The sequence below is a fragment of the Eptesicus fuscus genome, chromosome 16 (assembly GCF_027574615.1).
Source record: "Eptesicus fuscus isolate TK198812 chromosome 16, DD_ASM_mEF_20220401, whole genome shotgun sequence".
NCBI classification, from domain to species: Eukaryota; Metazoa; Chordata; class Mammalia; order Chiroptera; family Vespertilionidae; genus Eptesicus; species Eptesicus fuscus.
Genome location: NC_072488.1, coordinates 14,817,241 through 14,844,869, shown reverse-complemented (window position 1 = coordinate 14,844,869; position 27,629 = coordinate 14,817,241). Strand labels below are relative to the sequence as shown.

The 27,629-nt window shown below is 53.1% G+C and overlaps 1 protein-coding gene across 1 annotated transcript; it reads right to left on the bottom strand.

The window, feature by feature from the left end:
* On the bottom strand, nt 1–25,261 carry EHD3 (EH domain containing 3). The gene is made up of 6 exons (XM_008162264.3): nt 25,035–25,261; nt 15,063–15,239; nt 11,108–11,205; nt 3,816–4,228; nt 2,978–3,142; nt 1–528 (listed from the first exon to the last, which is right to left on the bottom strand). Exons 1-6 carry the CDS (start codon nt 25,259–25,261, stop codon nt 1–3), a joined length of 1,608 nt encoding a protein of 535 aa, XP_008160486.1.
* Nucleotides 25,262–27,629: the final 2,368 nt, after the last annotated feature.

The following is a 27,629-nucleotide window of genomic DNA, read 5'->3' as shown; positions in this document are numbered from 1 at the left end:
TCACTCGGCAACTTTCCTCTTGGATGGCGGCAGGAGGTGGGCGGGCAGCTCATTGGGCAGCTCATGCCCCTCCAGCTTGACCTTGATGAGGTGGTTGGCCAGTGCGAACTCCTCGTCATCCAGCATGCCATCCTTGTCGATGTCCGCCAGCTTCCAGATCTTGCCCAGCACGCTGTTGGGCAGCTTGGAGCGCACCATCTCCTTCTTGGCATTGGCACCCGTGATCTTGCCGTCCACCGGCGACAGGGTGTAGAAGATCTCGTCGTACATGGGCTTGTCCCTGGCCACGACCCACTCGGCATCATCGATGCCCTCCCCAGCCCCCTCCCCGTAGCCGTGCCCGAAGGGGCCTTGCAGGGTGCCCTCGAACGCGCCACCCTTCACCATCTGGGCGGGCCGCTGCGACTCCTCCTGGCGCACCAGCACCATGAGCTGGGCAATGTCGTGGGCCAGCATGTCATCCACCACCTCCAGCAGCTTGCTTTTCAGGGGCTGGAATTTGCTAAAGTCCTGGGCCTGCAGCTGGTCCTGGGGAGAGGGGGAGAAAAGGAGGTGAGGCAGGAAGACAGTGGGAGGAGTGCCCTCCCCTGAGGGGGAGGCTGTCTTCCACTCATGCCGGGATGCCCACAGCCCTTTGGCCTGAAGCCAAACTGAGCCACATTAAATCATAAAAGATATGAGAGAGGAGGAGGAAAGAAGGCACACTGTCGAGGCTGGGATTTTTCAGGAGAGAGTAGAACCGTTTCAGGGGCTGGGAAGGAGCGAGATGGAGCATGGGGGTCTCTCTCCTTTAATAAGGTTACACTTGAAAACAGAGTGCTTTTACTACATGGTGTTATTGGCTCCTCTAGTGCCCTTCTGAGGGAGGGAAATCACATCTCATCCCCATTTAGGGAGGAAAAACTGAGGCCCAGGCAGCTCAAAACAAATCATAGAAGCCCAGGGTCAACCCTGCCCAGCTGTTCTTAATCAGGATGCTCATCGGAATCACCTGCGGAGAGTGTTTACTGATAGGTTCCCCTCTCAAAGCTCCTGACACAGTAGACGCAGCGGGCACGCAGATTTTGCAACGGCTCCCCTCTTGGCCTCCCCACGACACCCCCGCCACACGGTAAGAGAAACACGCTCCACTTTGCACATCACTGTGATTTTTGAAAGGTCCTGAGTCTAGAACACTTGGCTTCCCCTGGGCCTCAGGAGTGACGAGGTGAGAGCTCTCCGCTCCCGCCCTGGCTAGGCCACAGCAACCTCAGGACCCGGGGAAGAGGCCAGTGCACAGGGGACAGGCTGGGGACAAGCACCTCGAGTTCACTGCAGAAAAATTCCACCAACACCCACAGCTACATTCCAAGAGCCAGTGTTAGCTTGGGCGTTTCTCACCTCCCTTCAAGGACAGGCTGAACCAGGGCGGTGAGGCTGGGAGGGGAGGAGGGCAGGGGCAGACCAGCTGTTTTCCTGCCCTCAGGGCATGACCTCTCAAGTCCCTCCGGTCTCTGTCCACAGCTAGGTGGGTTCCCAATATCTTCTGTGCCCCCCTTCTTCCCCCCCATACATTCCCCCAAAGGACAGCCACTTACGTTATTGATCAGCATACCTAATAGCAGGAGATGAACTCATTCATGTTGTGAAAGAGTCTTTCACATTAAAAAAGGGGTTATATGGTCCTTTTCAAACATCATCTTCCCAAATGTTTGATTACAGATCATGAAATTCTTAATGGAAAGAGAAACTACAAGTTGACCACGTTCCAGGGCACAGTCGATTGAGACACAAGTAACGTTAAAGTAATTTCTGAAGTTAGTGACTGGCTTGTGGTAGGTGGTTATAGGCATGAATGGAAACATGGACAAATGTATATTTTGAATGTCTATTTTTTTTAATCAGATAGGAAACTCAAAGTGTCTATTTGAGACTCTAGGGAGTTCTGAAACCCCAGTCTTGAGCTGGAACAATGGTTCTCAAGCTTCAGATCGAAGTCAGCAATAAGAGCAAAAGCAGTATCACTGCTACATCTGCGGCTATGTTTACTCTAATTCTCTGATTTTTAAAACACCGTATTTTGATATAATACAGCAACACCATGAGAAGTTGCAAAAATTACATGGATAGGTAAGTCCCTTTTGCACATCATCCAGCTTCTGACATCATTTCAAGGGCGAGTCTGTGCCAGGCTCTGTACTAGTACCTTATAAATACTATCTCACGGATGCTCACAGCATCCATAGCTGAGTATGTCTGGGGCCTTGATTTACAGATGAACAGACAGAGGCTCAGAGAGGATTCAGCTGGTATGGGGAGGTAGTTTCTTGCTTGGACCGTGGGGGCAGCTCCTGGTTTTTCTATTAGTAGGCCATAGGAATACTACACTCAGAAAACTGCAGGCAGTTAACTGTGAAGGTTAATTATCTTTGTAAACTGCAATTTGCTAATCCATCAGCATACCTAATAGCAGGAGATGAACTCATTTATGTTTTGAAAGAGTCTTTCACATTAAAAAAGGGGTTATATGGTCTCTTTCAAACATCATCTTCCCAAAGATGATGAAAAGGGAAAGGATGAAAAGGCCTTCTGCAGAGGGCTGATTTGGGGAATGACATGAGTCACCATGTGTGATGGTCCCTGGCTCAAGAGAGGGGCCTGTAGTGGGCTCCAAAGATGGCACAGTCCTGTGCAGACTTCTTCCCCATGGCCTATGTCCCCAGCCACTCCTACGTACTTGAGGGCCTGGAGAACCTTCATTAGGTGACTTGTCCTATTTCACATGACGTGGTGGCTGTGACTAGGGAACTGGAGGTACAGACCCCAAACATCAGGGGACACCCCTGTCCTACTAGGATTTCTCTCCAGACCCAGATATGACACCTGCTAGGCTGGTGACAACACCAGCAAGGACAGACCTAGGGCATCTCCCTGCGTGGCCACCTCCATACTCAGGCTGCTCACTGTCCTTTGTCCTGGAGCCCCAGACCCTGGTTACCTGCATCCTCTTCAGGTTGGGAAAGTCCCCAGGCGAGATCTGGTGCTCCCGCTCGATCCGGCCGTAAATCTCAGCCAGGTTGTTCACCAGCTCCTTCTTCTTGTTGTCCTTCCCGAACACGGAGGGCATCTCCTTCTTCAGAGAGCTGATGATGTAGGCATGGACCTGAGAAATGGGCAGAGAGAAATGGGTTTCTGATCAAGACCTCGATCCATTCCTTTCTTCTTGGTGGCTCTCATCCATCTCTTCCCATAAATCCCTCCTCCTCCTGCTCCTACTTCCGAAATAATTTCTGTCCATGCTCTTGCTCTCTCACTTCTTGCAGCACTGAGCTGTTTTTCTAGATCTCAGGGGAAAGGCGAGATTGCGGGGAGGTTAAGGTCAAGGCAATAGCAGGGACGGTAATACTGGAGATGATGCTGATGAGGAAGACAATAACAACAGCCAACATTTACTGAGCGCTTTTGAGGACACCGGCATGGCAATAAAGGGTTTTACATTCTGATTCTAATCTATCCTCCAACCCTTTCATTTCACAGGTGAGGGAACAGGCACAGAGAGACTGAGGGCCTTGCTGGGGGTGGGATCACAGTTTGTAAACAGTGGAGTGGAGCTCCAATCTGGCCATCTGACCCCAGGGCTTGTGATCATATCAACCCCCGTATCCTGCCCCCGGCTGCTGGTGTGGGCATGGCTGAAGCTCATGACGTAGTAGCTACAGGACATGCTCACATGGACAGGCAATGCTCAAGGTTGCAGGTATCTCTTGCAGCTGAACCCCACTTCCCCAAACACTTGGTGCCACCCATGCTGCCCATCCCCCTAAGGGCAGCCTCACCTTGGCCAGCCTGGCTCTCTTGATGAGGTCATTGAGCTTGCGCAGGGCAGCGTTTCGGGGCAGACTCTGAATGTCCTTGAACAGGTCCTGCTCCTCGGCCTCAAAGAGCTTCCGGTTGTCAGGGATGAGAAGGGGGTGGGACCAGAAGGAGCCGATGTAGACCCGGATCACCTCCGGGGTGTTCACTATCTTCCCCAGGGACCACATGAGAGCCCCGTACACCCGCATCAGCTGCTGGGTCTCGATCTGGTCGGCTTTGTTCAGCACCACCCGCATCTTGTCCTCGTGGTTCTTGAGGGCCTTGATGACTTCTGAGAACTCATCAGAGATGTCCAGCTTGTGGGCGTCAAAGAGCAGGATGATGCGGTCAACCCGCTCGGCGAACCACTCGAGGACAGCAGCGAAGTCATACCCTGCCGGCAGAGGGACAGTCAGGGCGCGGGGCATTTGGGGCACAGGCTAGGGGTTTGGGGAGATGCACCAGGTGCAGTAGAAATAATACCATCTTGGGAGTCAGATCTGGGTTCAAATTCTGTTTCTTCCACTGTTTCCACTATTTGGCCTTGAGCAAGTTACTCTGTGTCTCCAAGTCAGAGCGTTTTCATCTATCAATGGGCTCACTGATAGTACCTCATTAAGAGAACTATAAGGACTAAATATACTGAAAGCCCAGCATACAGTAGCTGCTCAATAAATGCGAATTATTATTAGCACCATTAGTCCTATTTAGTCTTTTGATCCAGGGAAACCGGCCCTCTCCCTTAAGGAGCAGGGCCTAGGAAAGTGCTTTGGGGGCCAGGCTCTGCCCAGTGACCAGGCAGGGACATTGTCAGTGCCACCTAGAAGCAGTCACCCAGTGACTCACCCAGGACCACCCCGCTTGTAGGAGACAGTGGTGGGGCGCGGTACATAGCTCTCTAACCCCAGATCCAGTGCTTGCTCTGGCTGGCAAGATGGTTACAGCACAACTTCATTTCACCCTCACAACACCCTCTGAGGTAGGTGGGGTGAGGAGTATCATTCCCACTTTCCAGAGGACGAAACAGGTTCAGAGATGAGGTGAGAGTTAAACAGCAGGCAAAGGGTGGGGCCAGGACTGCACCTGGCCAATGGGTCCCTGTGCTCCCTGCACATGCCACGAGGACAGCAGTCTAGCACCTGGCCACATCCCTGTCTACCTGCTCTACCCTGCCCTGCCCTGCTCACTGCACAGGCCCAGCCAGCAGCTCCCACAGAGCCTGGGAGGCCTGTGCATTCCCGTTCCAGGCAGGCCTGTAGCCTGCGGCCAGCACCTGCTCCCCTGCCTGCGCCACCCCAGGGATTGCTCCTGGCCATTTCTAATCGTCCCTTTGGCATAGCCCAGTAGACTGGCTGCTCTCACCTCCCAAAGGCAGTCCTTCAGAACTGTGGGCAGGAAGGGGGCAGAGGGCTCAGAAAGTCAGGGCAACCTCCAGGATGGGGATTGAACCATTTGTATGCCATAAGCATCTATAGACACAATTAAATTCAAAATATCGTGGAGTGTGGGGATGGTTTCCCTTTTGGACGTATGGCAGTTAACTGGTTAATTGTGCCCTAGACTCGGCTTATGTACAACCAGGAGTGGGAGCAGCTGAAAGGCGTGTGCTGGAGCCACTAAGGAAAAGGGCATGGGACTGGCTCTCCCAGGTATTCACTGTGTGGCCTTGGGCAAGTCTGAACCTCAATTTTCTCAGCTGTAAAATGGGGATAACAACAACTGACTAATGAGGGCTCAGTGGCAGAACTATGGCAACAGGATCCGACTATAGAGGGAGGGGCTGCACTGAGTCTGGAGCCTCTGCCCCAGGGCTTGGGGTGGACAGGACATCAGTGACAGGTCCCCTTTCCCTCACTGGTCCCAGGAATGGCTCTCAGACCCATAACAAGAGCTCTAGAGCACCTGCAGCAGCCTGAGGGCTCGTGACATAAGATATGGCCATGGGTAGGGAGATTCGAGCCCCAAGAGGCGGAGGGCGAAGCTGGCCTTCCTGGAATTGCTTACGGCAAGTCCGCTGGCTCCAAGAGATCTGGACTCCCCACGGCCCCCAGGCTCCAGCCGGCTGGAAAGAGCGTATTTCTAAGTAATGCCAGGCAGCAGGAAATCAATGAGACAAACCCAATAAGCAAGGCAGCTCCTTAATGACCCACTGGCTTCCTTCGAAGTCTAAAGAGAAATGCAGGGGATAAGGCAGCACACGTCTCTGCATGTTCAGCCACACAATCTCATTGATCCTCATAACGCTGCTGATGCCGGGGTAAACAGGGCATACACATTTTACAGGGAAGGGAGAGGGAACAGAGAGGTTAAGGGGCTGGCCCAGGCCCACACAGCTAGGTGGTGGCAAACTTGGGACTAGAACCCAGATCCTTGACTCTTGTCCACCTTCCCTTCGTGCTCATAGCCACGTGCCAGGCTGAGCCCAGAGGCCTGAGCCCTCAGAACAGGCAGTTACTTAGGATCCTGCTCTGCCTCCCCCCAAATCTCTTTCAAGATTTAAAATAAAATAAAATAATAACAAGGCATCGGTTTCCAAAACGTGGGCAGGATTGAGATGACTACGGGGAACCAATGCCACACGACGTGCCTTCCAGAAGGAGTCTGCAGGCTGTCAGCAAGCCCTGGGGAAGGGCATCGGGACTCTCCTGCTGTCCCAGTGTGAGGCCCAGGCGGCCCCTGAGTGCCGGCCCTGCTCCAGCAAGGGTGCCAGGGACGGGCCAGGGCTGTGGAGTCAGCCCAGACCCTCCAAGGTTCCCCAGGGGATGAGATTGCCCTCATGCCTACTCCCCACCTCCATGAAAACGTGCTGGGAAGCCACTAGACTGGGAGTCAGGAGGCCGGAGCTCCCATCGCAGCGCTGAGACCTGGGCAAGGGGTTCACCTGCTGTAGAGCTGCTGAGCTCACCTGTGCAGGAAGGGCTTGCTGAGAGGGATGTGAGCTCCCCGTCCGGGGGTGCTTTTCCAGGGTGGGGCCGGTGGGGATTTCTAGCTGAGAGCAGCCGGGAAATGCGGCTCCCCAGGGAGAGGACACTCAGGCTTCCGGGACCCACCCACTTCTGTTGCTTCCTTGCTCCTTCCCAGTAATGAGTCCTGGGCCGGGCACATCCTGTCACTTCCCGGAATGCCTCCCTGCCCCTCTGCTGCCCACCCAGTGCATCTCCATCCAGAGACAACTGCTGCTCAGGGCCTCCCAGGCCCAGGTTCTGGGGTGTCCCCCGCTTTCTCCCCCCCCCGCAGGATAACCACCCCGGCCTGGGCAATGGGGCCACACCCTGAGCAAGACCACACTTTGTCCAGCCTGGCCTGGGGTCTGAGTCCTCCTTCCTGTGAAGCCTGAGGCCTGGGGAGCCCTCGGGAGCAGCTCACTTTCCCACGGGGCCCCATGGCCCAGAGGAGGCTCCGCAAATGTCACGATGGTGCCTTTTTTCGGGGAGACACAGCCCTGTGCCAGGCACGAGGCTTGGGCGCAGCAGAATGTGGCCTGGATTTCAGGCTCCCCACACCCCTGTGCAGGGTTGGGGGTCCGGCCCTGCCCTGGGCTGGCTGAAAGGAGGGAAGAAGTGCCTCTCTGCCCTGTGACCAAACCTGGAGCTCTGAGGGCCCCAGACCACAGCCAGATAAGGTGCGTTTGGTCCTATGTACACACTTGGGTGGGGTGTGTGTGTGGAAGGAGGTGTGGATGTGTGTGTGCACATGTGTATATGAGCATGGGTATTTATGTGTGGGTGTATATGAGTGTGGATGTATATGTGTGTGTATGTATGTATGTATGAGTGTGGGTGTATATGAGTGTGGGTGTTTATGTGTGTGGGTGTATATGAGTGTGGGTATATATGAGTGTGGATGTATGTATGAGTGTGGATGTATGAGTGTGGGTGTTTATGTGTATGGGTGTTTATGTGTATGGGTATATATGAGTGTGGGTGTTTATGAGTGTGGGTATATACAGTATGAGTGTGGGTGTTTGTATGTATGTATGTATGAGTGTGAGTGTATATAAGTGTGGGTGTATATGAGTGTGGGTGTATATGTGTGTGGATGTATGTATGAGTGTGGTTGTATATGAGTGTTGGTGTTTATGTGTGTGGGTGTATATGAGTGGGTGTATATGAGTGTGGGTGTATATGTGTGTGGGTGTATATGAGTGGGTGCATATGAGTGGGTGTTTATGTGTGGGGGTGTATATGAGTGGGTGCATATGAGTGGGTGTTTATGTGTGTGGGTGTATATGAGTGGGTGCATATGAGTGGGTGTTTATGTGTGGGGGTGTATATGAGTGGATGTATATGAGTGTGGGTGTTTATGTGTATGGGTATATATGAGTGTGGGTGTTTATGAGTGTGGGTATATACAGTATGAGTGTGGGTGTTTGTATGTATGTATGAGTGTGAGTGTATATAAGTGTGGGTGTATATGAGTGTGGGTGTATATGTGTGTGGATGTATGTATGAGTGTGGTTGTATATGAGTGTCGGTGTTTATGTGTGTGGGTGTATATGAGTGGGTGCATATGAGTGGGTGTTTATGTGTGGGGGTGTATATGAGTGTGGGTATATATGAGTGTGGGTGTTTATGTGTATGGGTGTATATGAGTGTGGGTGTTTATGAGTGTGGGTATATACAGTATGAGTGTGGGTGTTTGTATGGATGTATGTATGTATGAGTGTATATAAGTGTGGGTATATATGAGTGTGGGTGTATATGTGTGTGGATGTGTGTATATGAGTGTGGGTGTTTATGTGTGTGGATGTATGTATGAGTGTGGGTGTATATGTGTATGGGTGTATATGTGTGTGTATGTACGTATGAATGTGGATGTATATGTGTATGGGTGTATATGTGTGTGTATGTATGAATGAATGTGGGTGTATGTTTGTGTGGGTGTATATGTGTATGGGTGTTTATGTGTATGGGTATATATGAGTGTGGGTATATATGAGTGTGGGTGTATATGAGTGTGGATGGATATGTGTATGGATATGTGTAGATGAGTGTGGGTGTTTATGTGTGTGGGTATATATGAGTGTGGGTGTATATGAGTGTGGATGGATATGTGTGTGGATGTGTGTAGATGAGTGTGGGTGTTTATGTGTGTGGGTATATATGACTGTGGGTGTAGTATATGAGTGTGGATGTATATGTGTGTGGATGTGTACATGAGTGTGGGTGTTTATGTGTGTAGGTATAAGCTGGAGCCTCCAGCTTCTACAGCTCTGTGAGGAAGGAAGAGGAGGGACTCTGTATACTGGAAACCCTCCTCATTTGGGGTGCCCTGACATCTGGGAGAGTGTGATCCTCCCTCCCGATTTCCTGGAGAGCTGAGGTCAGCACTGCCCGGGCTGACGATGCAGTGCTGCGGCCCAGCTCCCAGCTCCGGTTTCCACCACAGGCTGCTTTGCTGGCAGCTGCACTTGTAGTCTGGACGCAGGAGGGCAGCGAACAAACTGGCCTGGGTAGCACTCCTGGGGCATCACTTCTCCCAAAGGTGGGGCTTAGTCACGTGAGATGGGAAAGGATAGGAAGGGCAGCAAGATGGCCAAGCACCCAATCTGCATAGGGCAGCCGCTGAGGCCTAGAGAGGAAGGCAGGCGAGAAGGCAGAGGGGTAGAGGAAGAATGGAATAGGACAGGAGCTGAGGAAGGCAGGGGTCCCCGAAGCAGGGCGGCCACACACCGCTGCACAGGCTGTGCACCCACAGCTGCAGGCAGGCCATGCACACAGATGACCCTGGGGCTGCAGAGCGGGTGGTCTGGCTGGCAGGTCAGGGGAAAGGAGGGAGCGCTCTGAGATCCAGACCCAGAGCTGATGCCCACGTTTTCATTACCATCCGTGGACCGGACAAGGTCATATGATGGGTCGTTACTCCTCGTTACACACGGGAACAGCGAGGCTCAGGGGGAAAATGTGACCTGCTGAGAGCCACGCAGGTTCTAAACCCCCATCTCTGAACTTGAGTCCAGCCTCCTTGGAAACCTCCAGACCCCCCTGTCAGGCTGCACTGGCCTTGGAGGTGCGGGCGCCACCCACCTTGAGGGATTGAGGTCTGGCTCTCCGGAGCCACCCCGAGGAGAGGCTGCCCGTGGGAAAGAGCGCAGCCTGAGGGAGCAGGTGCTGGCCCTGGCAGGCCGTGCCCCTGGCGGAGGGGTGTCCGCGCCTCCTGCTGCAGCAAGACAGCCTGCAGAACACACCTGTCTGTCTGTCTGTCTGTCTGGGTCACAGAGCACAGGGGCCGAGGGAAGCGGACAGCCAGCTAAGGGTTCAGGCGAGGCGAGAGTTCCAGCCGCTGCCCAGGGAGCTCTTGCCAGGCCGAAGCCGTTCCTTCCCGGATGCTGACTTCCGAGTGCTGATTTGGCTCTAGCTCAGCTCCCAGCTCCACTACCGGACGGGTGTGCCTCATCTGCTTTTCTTGCCAGAGATACAGGACACAGAAAGGGTAGGGGGCATCACCCAAGGCACACAGCACGCTGTGGTAGGGGCGGCTGGGGGTGAGGAGCCGGGAGCAGTTGCTTTAGCTTTAAACAGCATCAGTCTAGCAGTAAAAAGCAGTGATGATGATGGTGAAGATCTATAACACCTCATGCTTAATGGGCACTGCTATGTGCCAGGCAGAAGGCTTTTAATCTATATTATTTCTTTTAATCCTCAAACAACCTATCCGGTAGATAGAATTATTTCTCCCTACTTTACAGATGAACCAACCAGAGCAAACAAACCTGCCCCAGTTCACGCCGCCAGGAAGTGGCAGAGGCAGGCTTGGAACCCTGGCAGTCTGGCTCGAGTTCCAGCTCCTAACCACCCTGGGGGCGACCGCGGTTACCCCCTTTCTGTCCGGAGTGAGCAGTGTTCAAAGTGCTCTCACATCCCAGCTCCCGTCCCCAGGCCCAGAGCATGCTGTCCTCACGTTGTGGAGCTGAAGTTCTCTGTCTCGCCCGCCGCCCCTGCAGAGCTGCAAGCTCCGGGGCGGAGACTGCAGGGACTTCAGAAGCAACCAGGGGCCGGCCCGCATTAGGTGTCGCTTGGAGCATGAATAACCTCGATGAGGGAGGAAAGGCAGACACTGATGTCTCCCTTTTACAGAGAAGACAGAGGCCAGCTGTCTCCTGAGCCACAGTAGACCCACCCTCGTCCCCTGGCCACTGCCTCGGACCATCCCATACAGCACACAGGGCAGCACCGGCTCATCAGGGGACAGCAAGGCCCTGGAGGCCTCGCTCCTGGTATGGAAGCGAGAGAACATACCAGGAAGAACAGAGCACAGAGCCCGCCGACCCTACCTCGGCTGATCCTCTGCTTTTCCCCAGAGAGGATGCCTGGCGTGTCGATGATGCTGATGCTCTCCAGCACGGGGTTGGGCAGCTGGGCACACACGAACCTGCATGGATGACAGGAGTCCGAGGTGAGCCACTGTCCTCTCATTGCCTCTCAAACACCCTTGTTTCAGCTGCATGCCTGCCTTCCCTGCCCGGGGGCAGAGTTTCAGAAACATGGCTGCCTTCCCATGCAGACACCCAGCTCCAGGTCAGACTTAGCCCCAATGCTGGGCCCAAGACCGATATGCTGAGGAAGCTCCCGGGGGAACCTGGGCAGCCAGGGTCCTACACTGGGACCCCTGCTGGGAAGAGCACCAAGATGTCCAGAACTCGAGCCCTGCTGCCAGGGAACCCAGTCTGGTGAGGAGAGGAGGCATGCACGTGGCCAACCCGAGGGAGGCCAGGCGAAGGGTTCGGGAGATCCAAGGTGGAGCGATGGAGTCCAGGATGGCTTCCTGGAGGAAGTGGCAGTAGAACTGGCCTTGATGAAGGGGTCACACCACCCAGAAACATCTCTTTGGGCCTCAAAGGGCTATCCAAATATCAAACTTTGCTATTAGGATAGCAGTCAAGCCTTATTCAAGGAAAAATTTATAGTGTTACATCCTGAAGTCTCAACTACATACTGGTAAACCTAACTTAGATCCTTCTTACTTCAGCCTTCACTCTCATATGCCATTTTTGGTAGAAGGTAAAAAGGTGTCTTACTCTCCCAGGTATATTATGTGAAATGGCAGAGATGCAGGAAACATGGGGGAAATGCGGGGGGAAGGGCTTCACAGAGGAGGCCGAACTTGAACTAAGATTTCAAAAGATAATCAGCATTTGCCAGGCAGATAAGAATGCAGGCACGAAGCCTGTGTGTGTGTGTGTGTGTGTGTGTGTGTGTGTGTGTCTGCGTGCGCGGGCATGTGTGTATCAGTGGATGGGTAGTGGAGAGAAGACAGTATTCCAGACTGAGATAAGAGGTAGCAGTGAAAGAGCAGTGTTATGGGTTGAATTTTGTCCCCCAAGGAGATCTGCTGAAGTCCTAACCCCCAGGGGGTCTAGAATGTGACCTTATTTGGAAATAGGGTCTCTGTAGATGTAATTAGTTAAGGTGAGATCATACTAGAGTAGGGTAGGCCCCTAATCCAATAAAACTGGTGTCCTTTTAAAAATTAAGTTAGGGCAACACTGGTTAATAACCTTATGTAGATCTCAGGTGTACAATTCTATAAAACAACAGTCTATAAGATAAGAGAACACATGTGAAGACAGACATGCCCAGAGGGAAGACGCCACGTAAAGCAGGAGGCAGAGGTTGGAATCATGCTTCTACTACCAAGAACACCTGGGCAACCAGGAGAGGGAAGAAGCAAGAGAGGATGCTCCTCTAGAATCTTCGAGGGAGCATGGCCCTGCCATACCTTGGTTTCAGCTCTGGCCTCCAGAACTATGAGATAACAAATTTCTGTTTGCTTTAAGGCACCGAGTGGCAGCCCCGGGCAACTAATAGAAGTAGGTGCAAACGCAACACAGAAATGAGAGAGAGCGTGCACCATTCCTGTAGGTACACATCACTAAGGCAAGGACAGGAAGGCTGGAGTGGCCAGAGATGAAGATGAAGCTAGACAGGGAGGAGGCGGGAGGCCAGATCACAAGGGCCTTGAAAGTCACATTAAAATTTTATACTGAAGGCAGTAGAAACCCATCAGAATGCTTTAAGCCAAAGAATGACATGATCCGATATGATGGTTGTCAGCATGTCCAGTTCAGTTCCACAAATATTTATGGCGGGCCTGCTACATGCCTGGCACTAGCCCAGATGAGAGGAGTAGAACAGTGAGTGACACAGCCCCTGTCCTGTCGAAACCCATGGTGTCCATTACACCTGAGACCCAGCCACATTCTGCTCCTGAGGATCTATGGCACACCCCAGTGTTCTACAATACATCCCCCATCTTGCTGAAGCTAGTTTGAGCTGGGTTTCTGTCATTTGGTATTTGGGGCCAGGGTTGTGACTGAGGCCAAACCCAGGCCAAGCATATGGAGTAAAAAGGGCAGGGGGTGATGATGGGTCAACTAATGGTGACAGCAGGTCATGGGGGCCAGAGAAAAAGGGGACACAGAGGAGACTGGATGCAGAGAGGGCCTGGCCAGGAAGGCAGGAGGAGAGGGGATGGTGGTCAAGAGAGACAAATACCAAGGAGGTAATGTAAGGGTGGAAAGAGGCCCTGCTTATGATCACTAAGAGGTCATGGTGACCTTCACACAGGCAGCTGTGGTAGGGTGAAGCTACATTCCACAGGCTGGGGGACAGGAAGAAACGAGGAGATGAAGCCAAGAAACTTGGCTATGAGAAGAGAGAGAGAGTGAAAGTTAGCAGGACCTGCTTTCGGGTTTTCAAGAGGAGATTTTCGTGTGAAGAGAAGGAGCCAAGGGAGGGTGAAGTGGTCAGAAGGAGAAGCAGTGACCAATGGAGAGGGTCCCTGAGAAGATGCCCCGTAGCCCAGGACACGATGAGGCAGGAGTTAGACCTTGTGAGGACAAGGGAAGCCACAGCTCTCTACGCCCCCGTGGAGGAAGTGAGGACAAAGGCAGATGAACTTGTTTACGGGCAGATTGAACAAACAACGAGATGGATCAGTGGACACTGGTTCCCATTCTCTCTAGAAGGGAAGGGAGGCCGAATGCCATAAGAAGGAGGTGTGGTGATTGGAGAAGGGCAGGGATTTGACGAGGGACATGGTGTAGGCTGCTGTCGGCTAGCTGAGGGGCACAGAGATGGGCACCCGATGTCTGAGGTGCAGCCTCCTGTGAGTGGCTGCAGTGAACCTGCCCCCTTTACCCATGGCCCTTGCAATGGACATGCCTGGCAGATCCCCAGACCATGGTCAGAAAAGCACGAAGCTTCCCCAGTTCTGGTCACAGGGTTCCTGCACTAAGCCACATTCTTTCATTCCCCTCTGGGTGAAATGTTGTTTGCCTGGAATGCTGGGTTGTTGTTTTTTTGGTGTTTTTTTTTACACTTTCAGTGTTACCTCACTCATCCTTATCACCCATGTCAAATGCCAACTTCCCACAAGACCATCTCAGTGCTCTTGCCTCGAAGGAGGATATTAGTATTAACCTCTTTCACAGACGGGAAAAGTGAGACACAGAGAAGTTAGGCAATTTGTCTGAGATCCATGGTGCTACTTGGCAGGATTTGAACCTAGGTCTGCCTGAAGCCAAAGCCCATAGCCTTTCCCTCTCCTCTAAATCCCTCCAATTAGGGAAAGTAGTTTAAAAATGTTCAGTGCAATACTCATGCAAAAGTATGGGATGGGTTTATAGAAAAAGTGCAATCAGGGGGTCACCTGCATTTTCGTTAAGCAGAAACAGGAAGACCTGGATCAGCCTACCAAGCATTCCCTATAGCTTTTCCACTCAAATCATCACAACGACTCTGGTGTCTGAGGCTTTTACTTGTGACCCCTCCAAGGCCACACAAGGAGGAGAGTCAGGGCTCAAACTCAGGACTTCCACCTTAAGTCCAGGGTTCGTTCCACCAAGTGAAAACCATGTCCAGGGACAGAGAAAAACCTTCCTCTGCCTCGTTCCATTTGGATGCAAATCCCCTTGGTAGCACAGGCAAAGGCTGCGAGTGCTCTCTGCTCTTATTGGCAGGAGGTGCAGAGATGGGGGGGGGGGGTGTGATTCACCTTGAGGTACCCTTCCCTGGTCCTTGATCAGGAGGAGGCAGCCTATCGTTTGCAGCTCCCACATCCCTACTCTATAGTGACTGGCTCAGCTACATTCTGAGCAAGGAAGGGACAATCCAGACAGACTTTAGGTATGGGAAAGGCACCACGCCTCCCAAGACCCAGCCCTGTGTTTTCCCTTCTCATACTCCAAGAAGAAGAAAAGTCAGGGTGTATGTTCCCTCTGCACTCACCTGTTCAAGAAGGCATTGCCAAAGGCGTTGAGTTTCCGGAAGGGTTTCTTAGGATCCACCACCAGAGCGTTCCCAGGGATGGTCCCCTCCACCTCACCCTGCATCACTGCAATGAAGGAGTCGGTGGTCGGCTCAGGCCCAATCCTCATGCCTGGAAAATCCTGTTCCAGCAGGTACCTGGCAGAGGGAGCACAGTCATAAAGCTGGGATTCTGCTGGTAGATCAACCCTGAGCATATACCACAAGGCAGGACAGAAGGGCAGAGCCACGGGATTTCTCGGCAGGGAGAGATGACTGCCGGGCAGGGTTTAAAAGACGTGGTGGAGGAGGTGGGATTACAACTGAACCTAAAATACCAAATCTGTTCTTCTTGGTTCTTACCTTTTCCTCTCCCTGAATCAGTAAGGGGGGAAATGCAAGGTTTGGGCTCGGGGCTGGAGCACGGGTTGACAGTGATTGCTGCACAGAGTATTGCAGACTTTACAACTGCTGACGGATCTGCATAAAGACTTGGTTAGAATTAGAGCATCCATGGACTCTGCCAGCTTTCCACAGGTCATTATTTATTTATCTGGCTAGTCAGTCCTTTAATAGAAAACTAGCTCATACATGAGACAAAAATACAGCCAGTGTGCCTGACCAGCGTGGCTCAGCGGTAGAGCATCAACCTATGAACCAGGACGTCGCTGTTCAATTCCTGGTTCAGGGGAACATGCCCAGGTTGTGGGCTTGATCCCCGGTGGGGGGCGTGCAGGAGGCAGCTGATCAATGACTCTCTCTCATCATTGATGATTCTATTTCTCTCTTCTTCTCCTTTCCCCTCTGAAATCAGTTAAAAAAATATATAGCCAGTATGATAGCTACATTATGATAAGTGGATCTACAATCCCTCTAGACTTCTGGTCCACTCTCTAGGTGCCAGGTACCTTTCTTCGCTCTTCTCCTGGCCAGAGCAGTGACAGCCCAAGGCCATGCCCCTCTGCACAGCCCCCTTTGGAAGTCAAAAGCAAAGGCACATGATGAGCCAGAGAACAAAGAGAACAGCTCCTAAGGACAACCGAGTCCTTTAGAAGAAGCTCAGAACAGCGTTGGGCCCAAATAGCATGAGGCTGGATTCAGGGGAGGAGCCCAGAACTGCCTCTGGTTGGGACTGAGCAGAGGAGAGTCCCAGGGGCATCTTCCAAGACCACGATGGACGAGGAGCTAAGGGCGTACTGACCAACAAACACAGACCCTGGGGTGAGCCCTCACTGTGCAGAGAACCTCCTGAACTTCGAGGGCCCCCAGGAGAAGAGAGGTCGAATCAGAGACTGTTAGTTGGGAGGGGAACATGGAGACCTCCTGGACCAGTGGTCCTCACCCCGGCTTCACAGCTGAGCTACCTCGGAGCTCTAGCTAAGGTGCCTGGTCCCCACCTCCGGAGGTTCTGACCCATTCACTTAGAGGCAGGGCCCTGGCCACTGCTGCTTTGTAGGAACTCCCCCAGGTGACCCTAATGTGCAGCTGGGGTTAACAGCACTCCCATTTTACTGATAAGACCACGGACACTCCATAGCGTTTCCACATGCCAGGCATCACACCAATCATTTTGGGAACATTATCTCCTTCAGGTCTCACTGCAGCCCTCTAGGTAGGGATTGAAGAAACAGAGGTCTGGGAGGGGTATGTGACTTTCTCCAAGTTAAATAGCTAATAGTAAGAGCTGAAACCCAGACCGAAATCAAACACCAAATCCTTTGCTCTTCAACTGCCTTCTACCCTGAGGAAGTCACTGCAGAGAGAGCTGATCCAGGCCCCACCGAAGGTCAGGGCAGAGCTGGGACCAGAGGCCATGTCTCCAGGGCCCAAGTGCTCTGCCCATCCCATGCCTCCCCCAGGTGGGCCTGCCGCCGTGGTCCTGCTCTGCTCACAGGGTGGTGGCCAGGGAGACACACTGGGGTTTCTTTCGGCTCATGGGTCACCTGCCTGTGCCTCCGAGAAGGGTTCGGAGCTGTTACATGACTCTGTGGTTCAGGCAGTTTAAGCCGGTTGCTATGGGTCCTCCCCAGGGAGCCAACAGAGAAGCTGGTGCCCAGAAGGCTCCCCTTCCACACCTGCCCCCCCCCCCCCCCCCCAGCACACACAGGAGGGTTTAGGTGGCCTGGGGAAGCCCTTCATCTCCCTCCAGCATCCCAGCCCGACAATCTGGGTGTGAAGCAGGATTTCCTCCATCAGAGGACCATTGTGAATTCTGGCACTGGGGCTATGAATGAGGAGACGTCCAACAGCTGCACACTTGGAGAGTGCTTCCTGCTTTCTCAATGTGCCTCCTCCTTCAGGCCCTCACGGGAGAGGCAGGGAATCTCAGCAGCCCGGGGCCAGCGGGCCTGGTTTTTTAACCAGGAGGGATATGCCTTTCAGAAGGCACTGGGCCTCTATGGACCTCAGTACCTTCCTCTATAACACGGGAGGTAATTATCAAGCACCTGTGATGTGCCAAGCACTGTTCTAGATTTTTCTATGGATTATCTCATTTCATCTTTACATCTACTCTGAGGTGAGTACTATGATCCTTATTGTCAAACAGGCCTAATAAGAAAGCCCACCCCTTAGGGTGTTCTGAGGGTTAAACTAGTTACAGCCCTTCAGCACTTAAACCAGTGCCTGGCACCCAGATTTATCATTCCAGTTTAAAGAGGGGGAGGCAGGGGTTAGACAGTTTGCCTCAGGTCATGCAATCGGTACATAGCTGAGCTAGGATTTGAACCTGTCACTTGGATTTGAGAATTTACGTTCCTAACCACTACCGTTACTACCTCCTTTCCTGCCGTAGGTCTCCTCTTGATCAGGAAATGCGAAACGGCTGAGCCCCACATGGGACTAGAATGAGGAATGGGACAAGAAGGTCACGAAGGAATATGGCTTGGCAGGAGGCTGTCCAGAGCCCAGGCCTTGGGAGAAAGGTAGGCTCTGGGTCCCACAAACCCAGCAATGTACTCATCTCCATACACGCCTGTCCTAGGGGTTCTCAGCGAGGCCTCAATGAGTGACGCAGGGCATGCAAAAGCTGTTGCCATCAAGTGACCAGAGCAGGCCCCAGGCCCACTGGCTCTCAAAGGACATTCTTGGGACTTAAAAATAGTAAAGCCAGATTTCCCTGCGAAGAAGTTTCATGAGAACCTAACACCATGCCAGGGGAAGCCCATCCATTCTGTCTGTGTGCCAGGAGCCCCTGCCCCGTGAACACATGGGTGAGAAGCCCTAAGCGGAGCCCGGTAGTGGGGTGGCCAGTGTGAGTTCTGAGGCAGGAGGGGCTGGTGGATATGACCAAAGGCTTGAGGGAAGCTGACATAGACAGAAGTGGGAAGAAGCAATTCTGAGGCAGCTTTGAGAACACTCAGACTGAACAGGGCCAAATGGCAGTGATGGAGTATCCTGCTGACCCAGGCGGCTCAGATTCCGTCCCTGAGAGACATGCTGTGAGATCAGATGATCAAAGGTTGACTTCCCAGCATGACAGGGCCGCTTCCCGGGATGTGCCGGAGCCACAGCCTGAGTCTGTCTGAGCAAGGGCCTGGAGGCTGGGCCGGCTGTCCTGCCCTTGTGGCAAAACCCACATGAGCCCAAACTTGCTGACCACACGTGGGCCTGGAGGAACACAGAGTCCAGAAAAGCCACCAGCACATCCAGGGACACAGGGGGGCCAGGCAGAGAACCGGAGCTGGGTGAATTCTCAGGGACATTTGGGGATGGCTTGCAGCACCGAGTGCCCCCTTCACAAAGCCTCCACTGTGTCGGGAAAGGACAACCTATTGAGGGATCTCCTCACTGCTGCTCTGTGGGAAGTGATACAGATCGCCTCTGTTGCCAGGCGCAACCATTCCCACGGCAGCAGACACAAAGCCAAGTGAATGCAAGCCTGGGTGGGAACGGCTGAGACCAGGACGTGCAAGGGTAAGGAGGGGCTGCTGAGGGGCAGGTGCTGTTCTGGGACCTTTACCCAAGTTATTCCACTGAATCGATCCTACAAGCACCGTGGGATGGCGGCATTATTTCAGTTTTGCAGTGGAGTACATTGAGATGTAGGTTGCCCAAGTTCATGGCCAAATGAAAATATTTAGGAACGTGAAGAGCTAAGATTTTGGTGCGTTGTGCCCCCCACCACGCCGTCCCCCGCCATCTAGTGAAAAACAAGTACATACTAAAACCATAAAATAGGTGTATGGAAGTCCTACACAAGGCTGATTTTTTTCTGTGAGAACCACTTTTCTGTACATTTTTCTTCAGTAAATTATTTCATGGCATTTTCCTCATTTGTGTGTGTGTGTGTGTGTGTGTGTGTGTGTGTGTGTGTGTGTGTGTCCTGCTTGCCTGGCCGTCTAAGCATGCGGTCTGCTTTAGTGGTGACCTAAGCACCCAGGGAAAGGCATGGAGCCAAGACTCTTAACTTAGTCTGCTTCCAAAGTACCCCTCTCCGCAGCAGTGGGCCAGACCTCGGCTGCTGCTGGGGCGGAGCCAGGGCAGGGAACAGAGGGGCGGGCTCCGCAAACACGCCGCCCTGGGCTGGGCCCTCTGCCTCGGCTCAGCCCAGAATGCAGCTTCCTGGGAGGCTCCTCCATCACAGATAGGACCTTGGACATATCACCCAGCAGCCCAGTGGCTCAGTTTCTCTGGTTTATAAAAAGGGGATAGACCTTGGTTTCTAACTAGCCAAAGGGACAGACTGAAGGTTTTGATATGACATCCATGAGTTTGGGAAAAACTAAGGCTACACCAGACACTTGCTCATATGGGAAGAGACAATAATTAGAGGAAACAAACACCTCGTTGTTGCCTGTAAGTACTCAGCGCATTTCTACAGAATTTCCAAATCCAGTCCCGATGCCGCCCCAGTGAGGCCTTAACTGATTCATTCCGTCATCCCAAACCTGACTTACACTCTTCCCAGAAAATCACAGAGCTCTTAATTGGCGTATCTTTAGTAGACTCTAAAGGCACATATCACTTTTGCCTTGTATCATAGGTATTCGTGTTATAGATCTGAATCTTTGGTCTATCTTATCTATGGACACAGATAATAGGGTGGTGAAGGTCTGGGATGGGGTGGGAACTGGGTGGAGGGGGGCAATGGGGGGGAAAGGGGGGACATCTGTAAAACTCTCAAACATTTTACTCTTAAAGATTTTTTAAAAAATTAAAACGAAAAGTAAAATTAAACGGAGTCCCAACAATCATACTTGCCCTGTCAGCCTCAGGGGGTTTTAGGGAGACTGTAAAGCACCCCAGAGACACAAAATGAGGGAGTAGGTGGGGGAGACCCCTGATGGTGCAGTTGAGGTCGGAGTCAGCTCTGTGCTCCTCAGAGCAGAGCAGCCACCACTGTCCCTGGGGCACAGCAGCCTCTGCCACCTTATGAGGTGACCCCAGCACCAAGACGGGCGGCCACACTGCCAAGCCTCCCGCTCCCCTCCCCTTGCCTGCCCACTCCCCAGCACTGTGGCTCAGGCCCCTCTTCCAACTCTCCCTGCACACGATCCAGCCCCCTCACCCTGGCTGTGGGAGGGGCCCACAAGGGCTTCCCCTACCGCCTGAGGGCCAGCCTCTAAGCCTCTGGTTAGAGAATCTGCTAGAAAGAGGAGAGGGAACGATAAAGCCCCCAAGCAGAGTGCCTGCAAAGGCACTGGAGCTACATTGGTCCTTCCCCCTTCTAATCCCGAGGAACCCTCGGAGGCAGTTGTTACGATTCACAGGATAGAGGTGAGGCAACAGGAGGGGTGGATCTTGCTAACAAGGCCTCTTGTTGGTGTCCGCTGGAGCCCGGATTCTGCTGAGCAGCAGGCCGTGTTCTATCCACGGCCTGGCCTCACTGCCAGTGCTGACGGGGTGGAGCCCTTTCTCCAGGGCCCTTCTCCTCCCAGGCAGCGCTGCTCCTGACGCCCTCCACACACCTGACTTCCAAGGCGGATCTTAAGCTGGACCTGGGCAGGCGGACCCAGCCTCACTTAGGGCCCAGCAGACACGAGCCCTGACAGGAAAAGGATGTCCACTGAGCGCAGGGTGGACAGGACAGAGGTGTTGCAGGGACTGTGCCTGGTGGGATAGACCTGGCAGCGGCCAGTGGGTCTACCTGGAAGCGGATGGGATGGTGATGCTGTAATGTACGGGGTGAGGCCTAGGCGGTGGGGATGGAGCAGCCACAGGTAAAGGCTGAGTCACTTTTGGGGAGGATTCAAACATCCCCCTGAAGAAGTGGGAGAGGCTGAAAGGGCCCGCTAGTAGCAGCTCCCACTGTGTGCTCATACTTCAGAGTCCAAGTCATGCTGTAGAGGGGCCACCTGAGCCTTGAGATCAGCCCAGACCTCCCTGGCAGCCCCAGGCCTGACCCCCCCACCCCCAGGCCTCTATTTGGCCCCCCTTATGGCCCCTGAGAGCGCTGGGCTTTCCGCAGCCCTTGGGCCAGCCGGCTAGTCACCTCTGCGACCAGGGGGCCAAATGGGGCACGGGAGGAGGGATTCGAGGCTGCGTGCCAGGGGAAGGAAGAGTGAAGGGAGAAAAACAGCAGAGGCAGGGAAAGGCTGCCAGGCCCGAGGGACACAGAGCTACTGTACTCCGAGCAGGCAGCCTGTGTTGGAGGGAGCAGCCACCAGGCCCATTTATTGTTTATTTTATTACTCTGGGTTGCTGGGCCTTAGGCCAGAGAAGTTATTTCAGGCAGAGATCATAGCACATTAATTAGTTATTAGAAGAATGCCCTTTTCTGCGTGTTCTTCCTGAGAAAAGAAATAAACCCTGCGGCAAGTACATATAACTGAAAGTGGGTGGGCACTCCGGCGGCAAAGGCCCAGGGCTGGGAATGAAGAGGCAAGTCTCTATTCCGGAGAGAAAGGTCCCTCACAGGCTCAGCCTGGGATGGAGGGGAGAAGCATGGTGTCCAAGGCAGGAAGCAGGGATGGGGAGGACGGAGAGGCCAGGGCACCCTGAGAATCTACGCCCCGCGCACCTTCCTACCCCAGTGCAGCCTGGGAGAGGGGTGCTGTACCAACGTACCCTCTTGGAGAGCAGTTCAGAAATAGGACCCTGAACACCGAAATTGAAAGTAAAAGAATAAATAAATAAAATAAATAAATAGAAACAACTCTGCATAACCTTCGGCCTAGTGATTTCGCTTCTGGGAATCTCTGAGAAAACAGTCCGTGTGTGGAAAAACATTACCCACAAAGATATTCACAGTGATACTGCCATAGCAGAAAAGTCTGAAACATCCTAAAACATTCAAAAGAACTAGACTGGTGCCATGAATAATTGCGTATACATACAGCGAAATAGCAGGAGGCTCTTAAAAAGAACGCTTACAAAGATTTTTAAACTTACATGAGAAATGCTCGTGCTGTAAGCGAAACAACTCAGCATACAAAATTACATTATGAATGATCTTAACCGTGTGATAAAATAGCTAACCACACTGGCAATATGTATATATTTATATACACGTGAATGATTTAAAATGGTTTCCCTCGAGTTGTGGGATTATGGGTGACCTTCTTTCTTCTTCCGTACATTCATTCTCCGCGTTTTCCAACTTAAAGAAAATAACTGTGCAGTGGATTTAATGACAAGGCAGGAAAACATGCAATTTGGTTTGGGAAGGCGTCCCTGTGCTGTAAGCCCTCCTACCCTGCTGGCCCACTCTCCCTCAAGGGGAGGCGGCTTTTGATGCATGAGCTAAATTCAGTTACTGACATGAGTGGGGAGAGAGAACTCTTGTACTTGGAGGATAAGAAAGAGGAGGGATCTGCCCCTCCCGGCCTTCCTGTTTCCCTCAGATAACGAATAATCTATGGCAGCTTGACCCGGCCACTTTCCTAGACCCAGTTAACAGCCAGCATGACTCAGGCAAAACCAGGAGAGAGTCTCAGACAGAGGCACTTACACCTGCCTGCTGCTTGGAGATCCAGCACCCTAGGGACACCTGCCTTTCCCCACGTTGCCTCCCATTCTGCAAACGTATACTGGGAACCTCCCGTGGCTGAGACCCCAGGCGAGGCCCCAGGAGCTGAGGCACCGTTATATGTGCTGCTGTTACAGGAAAGAGAAGCTCGAAAGAACCAAGGTGTGTCCAGAGGGCCAGAGAAGGCTCTGCAGAGGCAGGAGCCATCTGTAAATGGCCAGGACTTCCCGTGGGGGCATAGTACAGGCCAGAGAAAGGACACAGGTTACAAAGGAATCGTGCACAGAACCCAGGGATCTCTAGAGTGTGCTTGGCAGCAATGGGCATTTAATGAAGTAAAGGAGATGGGTTAGATCAGAGCCCTCGCCCTAAAGTCCATGGTGGCCCTCGGGCCCACAAGATTGTATATAAATTTGTGATGTATGTGAATTTTCTTCTAAAGATAAGTCCAGCTTCCATCAGATTTTCAAAGGAGGGACTACCTTTTAAAAAGTTAAGAAGCAATGGGTTCAGTTCATAGCGAAGGGTCCTTGTAGTTCCAACAGCATAAGAGATCCGAAAGCCAACCGGCCCATCCACCTCTCCCCCTCCCCGACCCGGGTACCAAACTTCTTCAGAAATCAGTCTCTCCAAGCTGCTGAGCCCAAGGCTATCCGCCGACCCAAGGGCGAACTTGATCTGGTGGTCTGTCCAGACACAACATGTTAGTGTGGGGCATGCGCAGCTTGCAGAAAGTGTGTGTGATGAAAGTTTACCGTTAAGAGAACATTTGTATCTAGAAAATCAGTAACCAGACTGTTCCCGTTGCTGCTTTTTTCTTGCCAATCAAAGACTGGTGCTGAGTGTGGCAGGTGCTCAGTGAAGGAATGGAAACAAGAGCACCCCGCTTTCAAACCGGCAAGAGATGAGCACCGTAGACTTTTGGAGGCCACGGAACCCATCGCTACGCTGTAGGAGCCTGCCTCTCACCATAGAGCACCATAAGCACCAAGAGCTTGGCAAGGGCTGTAGATGAGGCCGAGGAAAATGGCTGGCCTTGAAGGCTGTGTGGCCTGAGGACCGGAGAGAAGCCTGTCGCCTAAAGATAAGAAGGAGTCTCAGCCCCCTACTGGCCCACATGCGGACCTCTCTGAATGCAGGGTGGACACGTTGACTTCTGGAGGATCTCTCCAGCCCAAGGACTCTGTCATTCAAGGGAATGGATGACTCACCCTCAAAGTCACAGGCATTTAGCCAAGCATCTCCTTCCAAGGGTCAAGGACCAGCATCCCACGTTGGCCTCCCCCCCCCCCAAGTGAGATGACGCTGGGCAGTGCAGCTAACCTCTCCATGCCTCAGTTACCTCACCCGCTAAGCTGGATGAGACAATCGTCAATATCCCTTCCGCCTCTAAAAGACTTTAATATTATTACCGAGCCATTACGATCAAACAAGGGGAAAAGATTTTAAAAAAACAACATGCTCTTTCTGGTTACTGCTTCTGTCCAGTCTCCAAGAGATAACACGTCGGAGCTCTGCTCCGCGAAGGAAAATGATAAAAGGACAGGTGGCACTGCCAGGCAGGGGAGCCGCAGGGTCCCCAGCCCACCTCTCTTCAGCTGTAACTCTAAAGCCCCCACGTGAATGGCTGAAGCCTTTACAAGGCAAGGGAAATGGAAGGGGCCGTAAAGGGCATGTCCCTAAAAAGTGAGGGCGTCAGATATTCCCACACGGGACTCTTGGGATAAGGGATTTCCCACTCGTGCCTCCTGGGCCTTGGTTTCACCATCCATAAAATGGGAAGAAGAGGATGGCTCTGATTTTTAACATTTCACACTGACCCCTTGAGCCAAGGCTCTAAGCACAGTGGAGAGGCCTTAAGGTAGGATGGGGTGGGGGACCAGCAGTGACATTGTGGGGTAAGCTTTGGACACGCGTCCACGCAAAGATTTCTTCAGAGTCCTGGAGAGAAGTCAGCGCCCAGCCTGGAGGGGGCACCCGGAGTGAAGGGAAGGCTTAAGCGCTGGGAGGCAGGGTGGGGCTGCGGGGGCCCTGGACTGGCTCACCTGATGAAAGTGGTCTTCCCAGTGGAGTACTGGCCCACCAGTAACACCATGGGCTTGTTGTCAAAATCGGCATCCTCCAGGGCGGGCGAGTGGAACTCGTGGAAGCGGTAATGCTCTTCCAGGGGCAGCAGCTTGCTCTTGTAGAGTTTCTTGAGCCCCTCGCTCACCGTCTGGAAGACCTCGGGGTCCTTCCTCCGGCGGTCGTCGGTACCCAGCCAGCTGAACATCGCGGCGGCGGCGGCTCGCCCCCCGCGCGCAGCCCAGCAGGAGGGCGCGGAGCCCCGCGTCCGGTGCCCTTGGCTCCTCGGGGGGAAATGCCCCGCAGGGCGGGCCCGCTGGGCTCGGAACCGCGCCGCCGCCTCACCCGAGCGCGGGGCTCAGCTGCACCATGACCGGGGCGCGCGGCTCGGAGGTCCCCGGAGCGACGCCGCGGGGCGGAGAACGCGCTCTTTCCAAGCTCCTGGGACCAAGCCCAGCCCCAGCTTCGTCCAGCAACCGAGGCCGGAGGGCGGGAAGAAAGGTCGGGGCTGGGCGGGAGGGTCGCGATCTTGTCCGATTAAAGTCAAACCTGCGATTGAACTGCCAGATGCCGGGGTCCGGGGTTCTCCCCCCAGACCGCTCCAGCTCGGACCCGGGTCCAGCTAGGGGATGCTCCGGCTTCGCTCCTGCCCAGCCCAGTCGCTCGGGGGAGGCGGCGGTGCTCCAGCCCGCGCGGTCAGCTCGGCGTCCGCAGCCCGAGGCGCCGGTTTAAATGCCAGCGGTGCAGGAAGCCGGCTCCCGGAGGAAGTCCCCGAGTACTGGCAAGGCCGGCCCGGCCGGCGGGTCCCGGCGAGGGGAAGCTGAGCAGGGCGCAGCCATGTTTGTGGGCAGATGCTCCGCTGGGGACCCGCGGCTGCTGCCTGGGAAGCCGGGGATGCTGAATCCTGGGGGAAGGCGCCGGTATTTCAGTCCAGGCCTGGGAAGGTTACTTTGGGAACAGCGCCCTCTCAGGGGCAGCTGCGAAGACAGAGCTGACCTGCTCAGCACCCTCCCTGCTTTTACTAGCAAAAGGGCTTTCCTCGGGTACTGAGTTCCATTCCTTAAGATGACAGGTACCCTAGACGGGAATAGTTTTCTTGGGGCATGGAAAGAAGAGTCCAATACCAGGTTCTACAAAATGACCCAAACTGTAGCTACCCAAACTTTTTGCTAGGTCTAGGATGAAGTCAAAACCGTTCACGTTCATTCCTTCTAATAAAACAAACAAAGCGAAATCCCTGTCAATGCTGAGCCGGTAATATGGGCTCACCAGTGTTGGTGACTGGATACGAGGCTGATGAGCACATACAGACGCTCCCTTCACAGAGGAGAAATGAGCGGGGAGCCATGGGCTCAGGGGAGGGAGCAGGGATTCCTTTTGTCTGGATAATTTGAGGAAGGCTTCACAGAAAGCATGACTGTGACCTGGATCTTAAATGATGAATCTGCAGAGAAGAGGGAAGACATCCAGGCAGAGTAAAGGGCGTCTGCGAAGGCATGGAAACACGGAAGAACTTGGTTTGGTGAAGGCAGAATAAACAGTTTTGCTAGAGAATAGGGTGCAGGGAGGGTGGAAGGGAGTATCCGAGGCCAGAAAGGCTTTGCCTGCCCAAACAGGAATCATATAGGGGATAAGGAACCAGGAGTAATGTTTTTACTAATCATCGTTTGCATTAACTAAGTGCTCACCCCGTGCAAGGGCCTGGGCTAAGTTCTCAGTAAGCACTGTTGCGTTGACCTTCAGGGCAGCTCTGTGGGACAGATCCTATTATCTACAGCAGCATACCAACAAGAATGGGGGTGGGAACAGTTGTAGGCCAGTGTAGGCAAAAGGAACACTTGTCTATAGAGAGCTTCAATGCAATAATAAAACCAACTCGAAGTCTTTCTGCTTTATATTAGCTCCATTCTCACCCTCCTCCATGCCAAGGCAGATGGCTCCCACACACTCCCTTCCATAGATGAAGAAACAGTAGGCTAATGGGCCAGGTGGGACTGCTAATGCTGGTAGCAGTGTGGGGGAGGGACTGGAGGAGCAAACGAGGCTGGAGGCCAAGAGACAGGCTAGAAAACTATTCAAAAATTTAGGAGACAGCAGTAATCGGGATTGGGGAAGAGGTCATATTCAAGAGATTTTTATGGCATAGAAATGACAGATCGTGGTGAGCAATAATAGAGAGGAAATGAGGATAAGTCGGAGTCTCAGATGATTCTGAATTTTCTACTGTGAGGGAGAAGATAGTTGCAGACACTCTTCCACCAATTAGGGGAGTCAGGAGGAGAGCAGATTTAGCATTGAAAGATGATGTGTTCAGCCTGAAACATGTGTGGTTGAGGTGCCTGTGGGAACTCCAAGTGGAGGAGTAGACTTGGTGAAGCTACAGGGATTTGGGCAGGAATTATCAGAGATGGGTGCTAGCTAGAATCTCCTTAGTTACAGTTCAGATCTCCTGCTTCCTCCTGGAACCCCAGAGCTGATCATCTCCTTCTGAGCTCTCTGCACCTCTGGGTAAGAAACCACTTGGAGCCCTAGCTGGTTTGGCTCAGTGGATGGAGCATCGGCCTGTGGACTGAAGG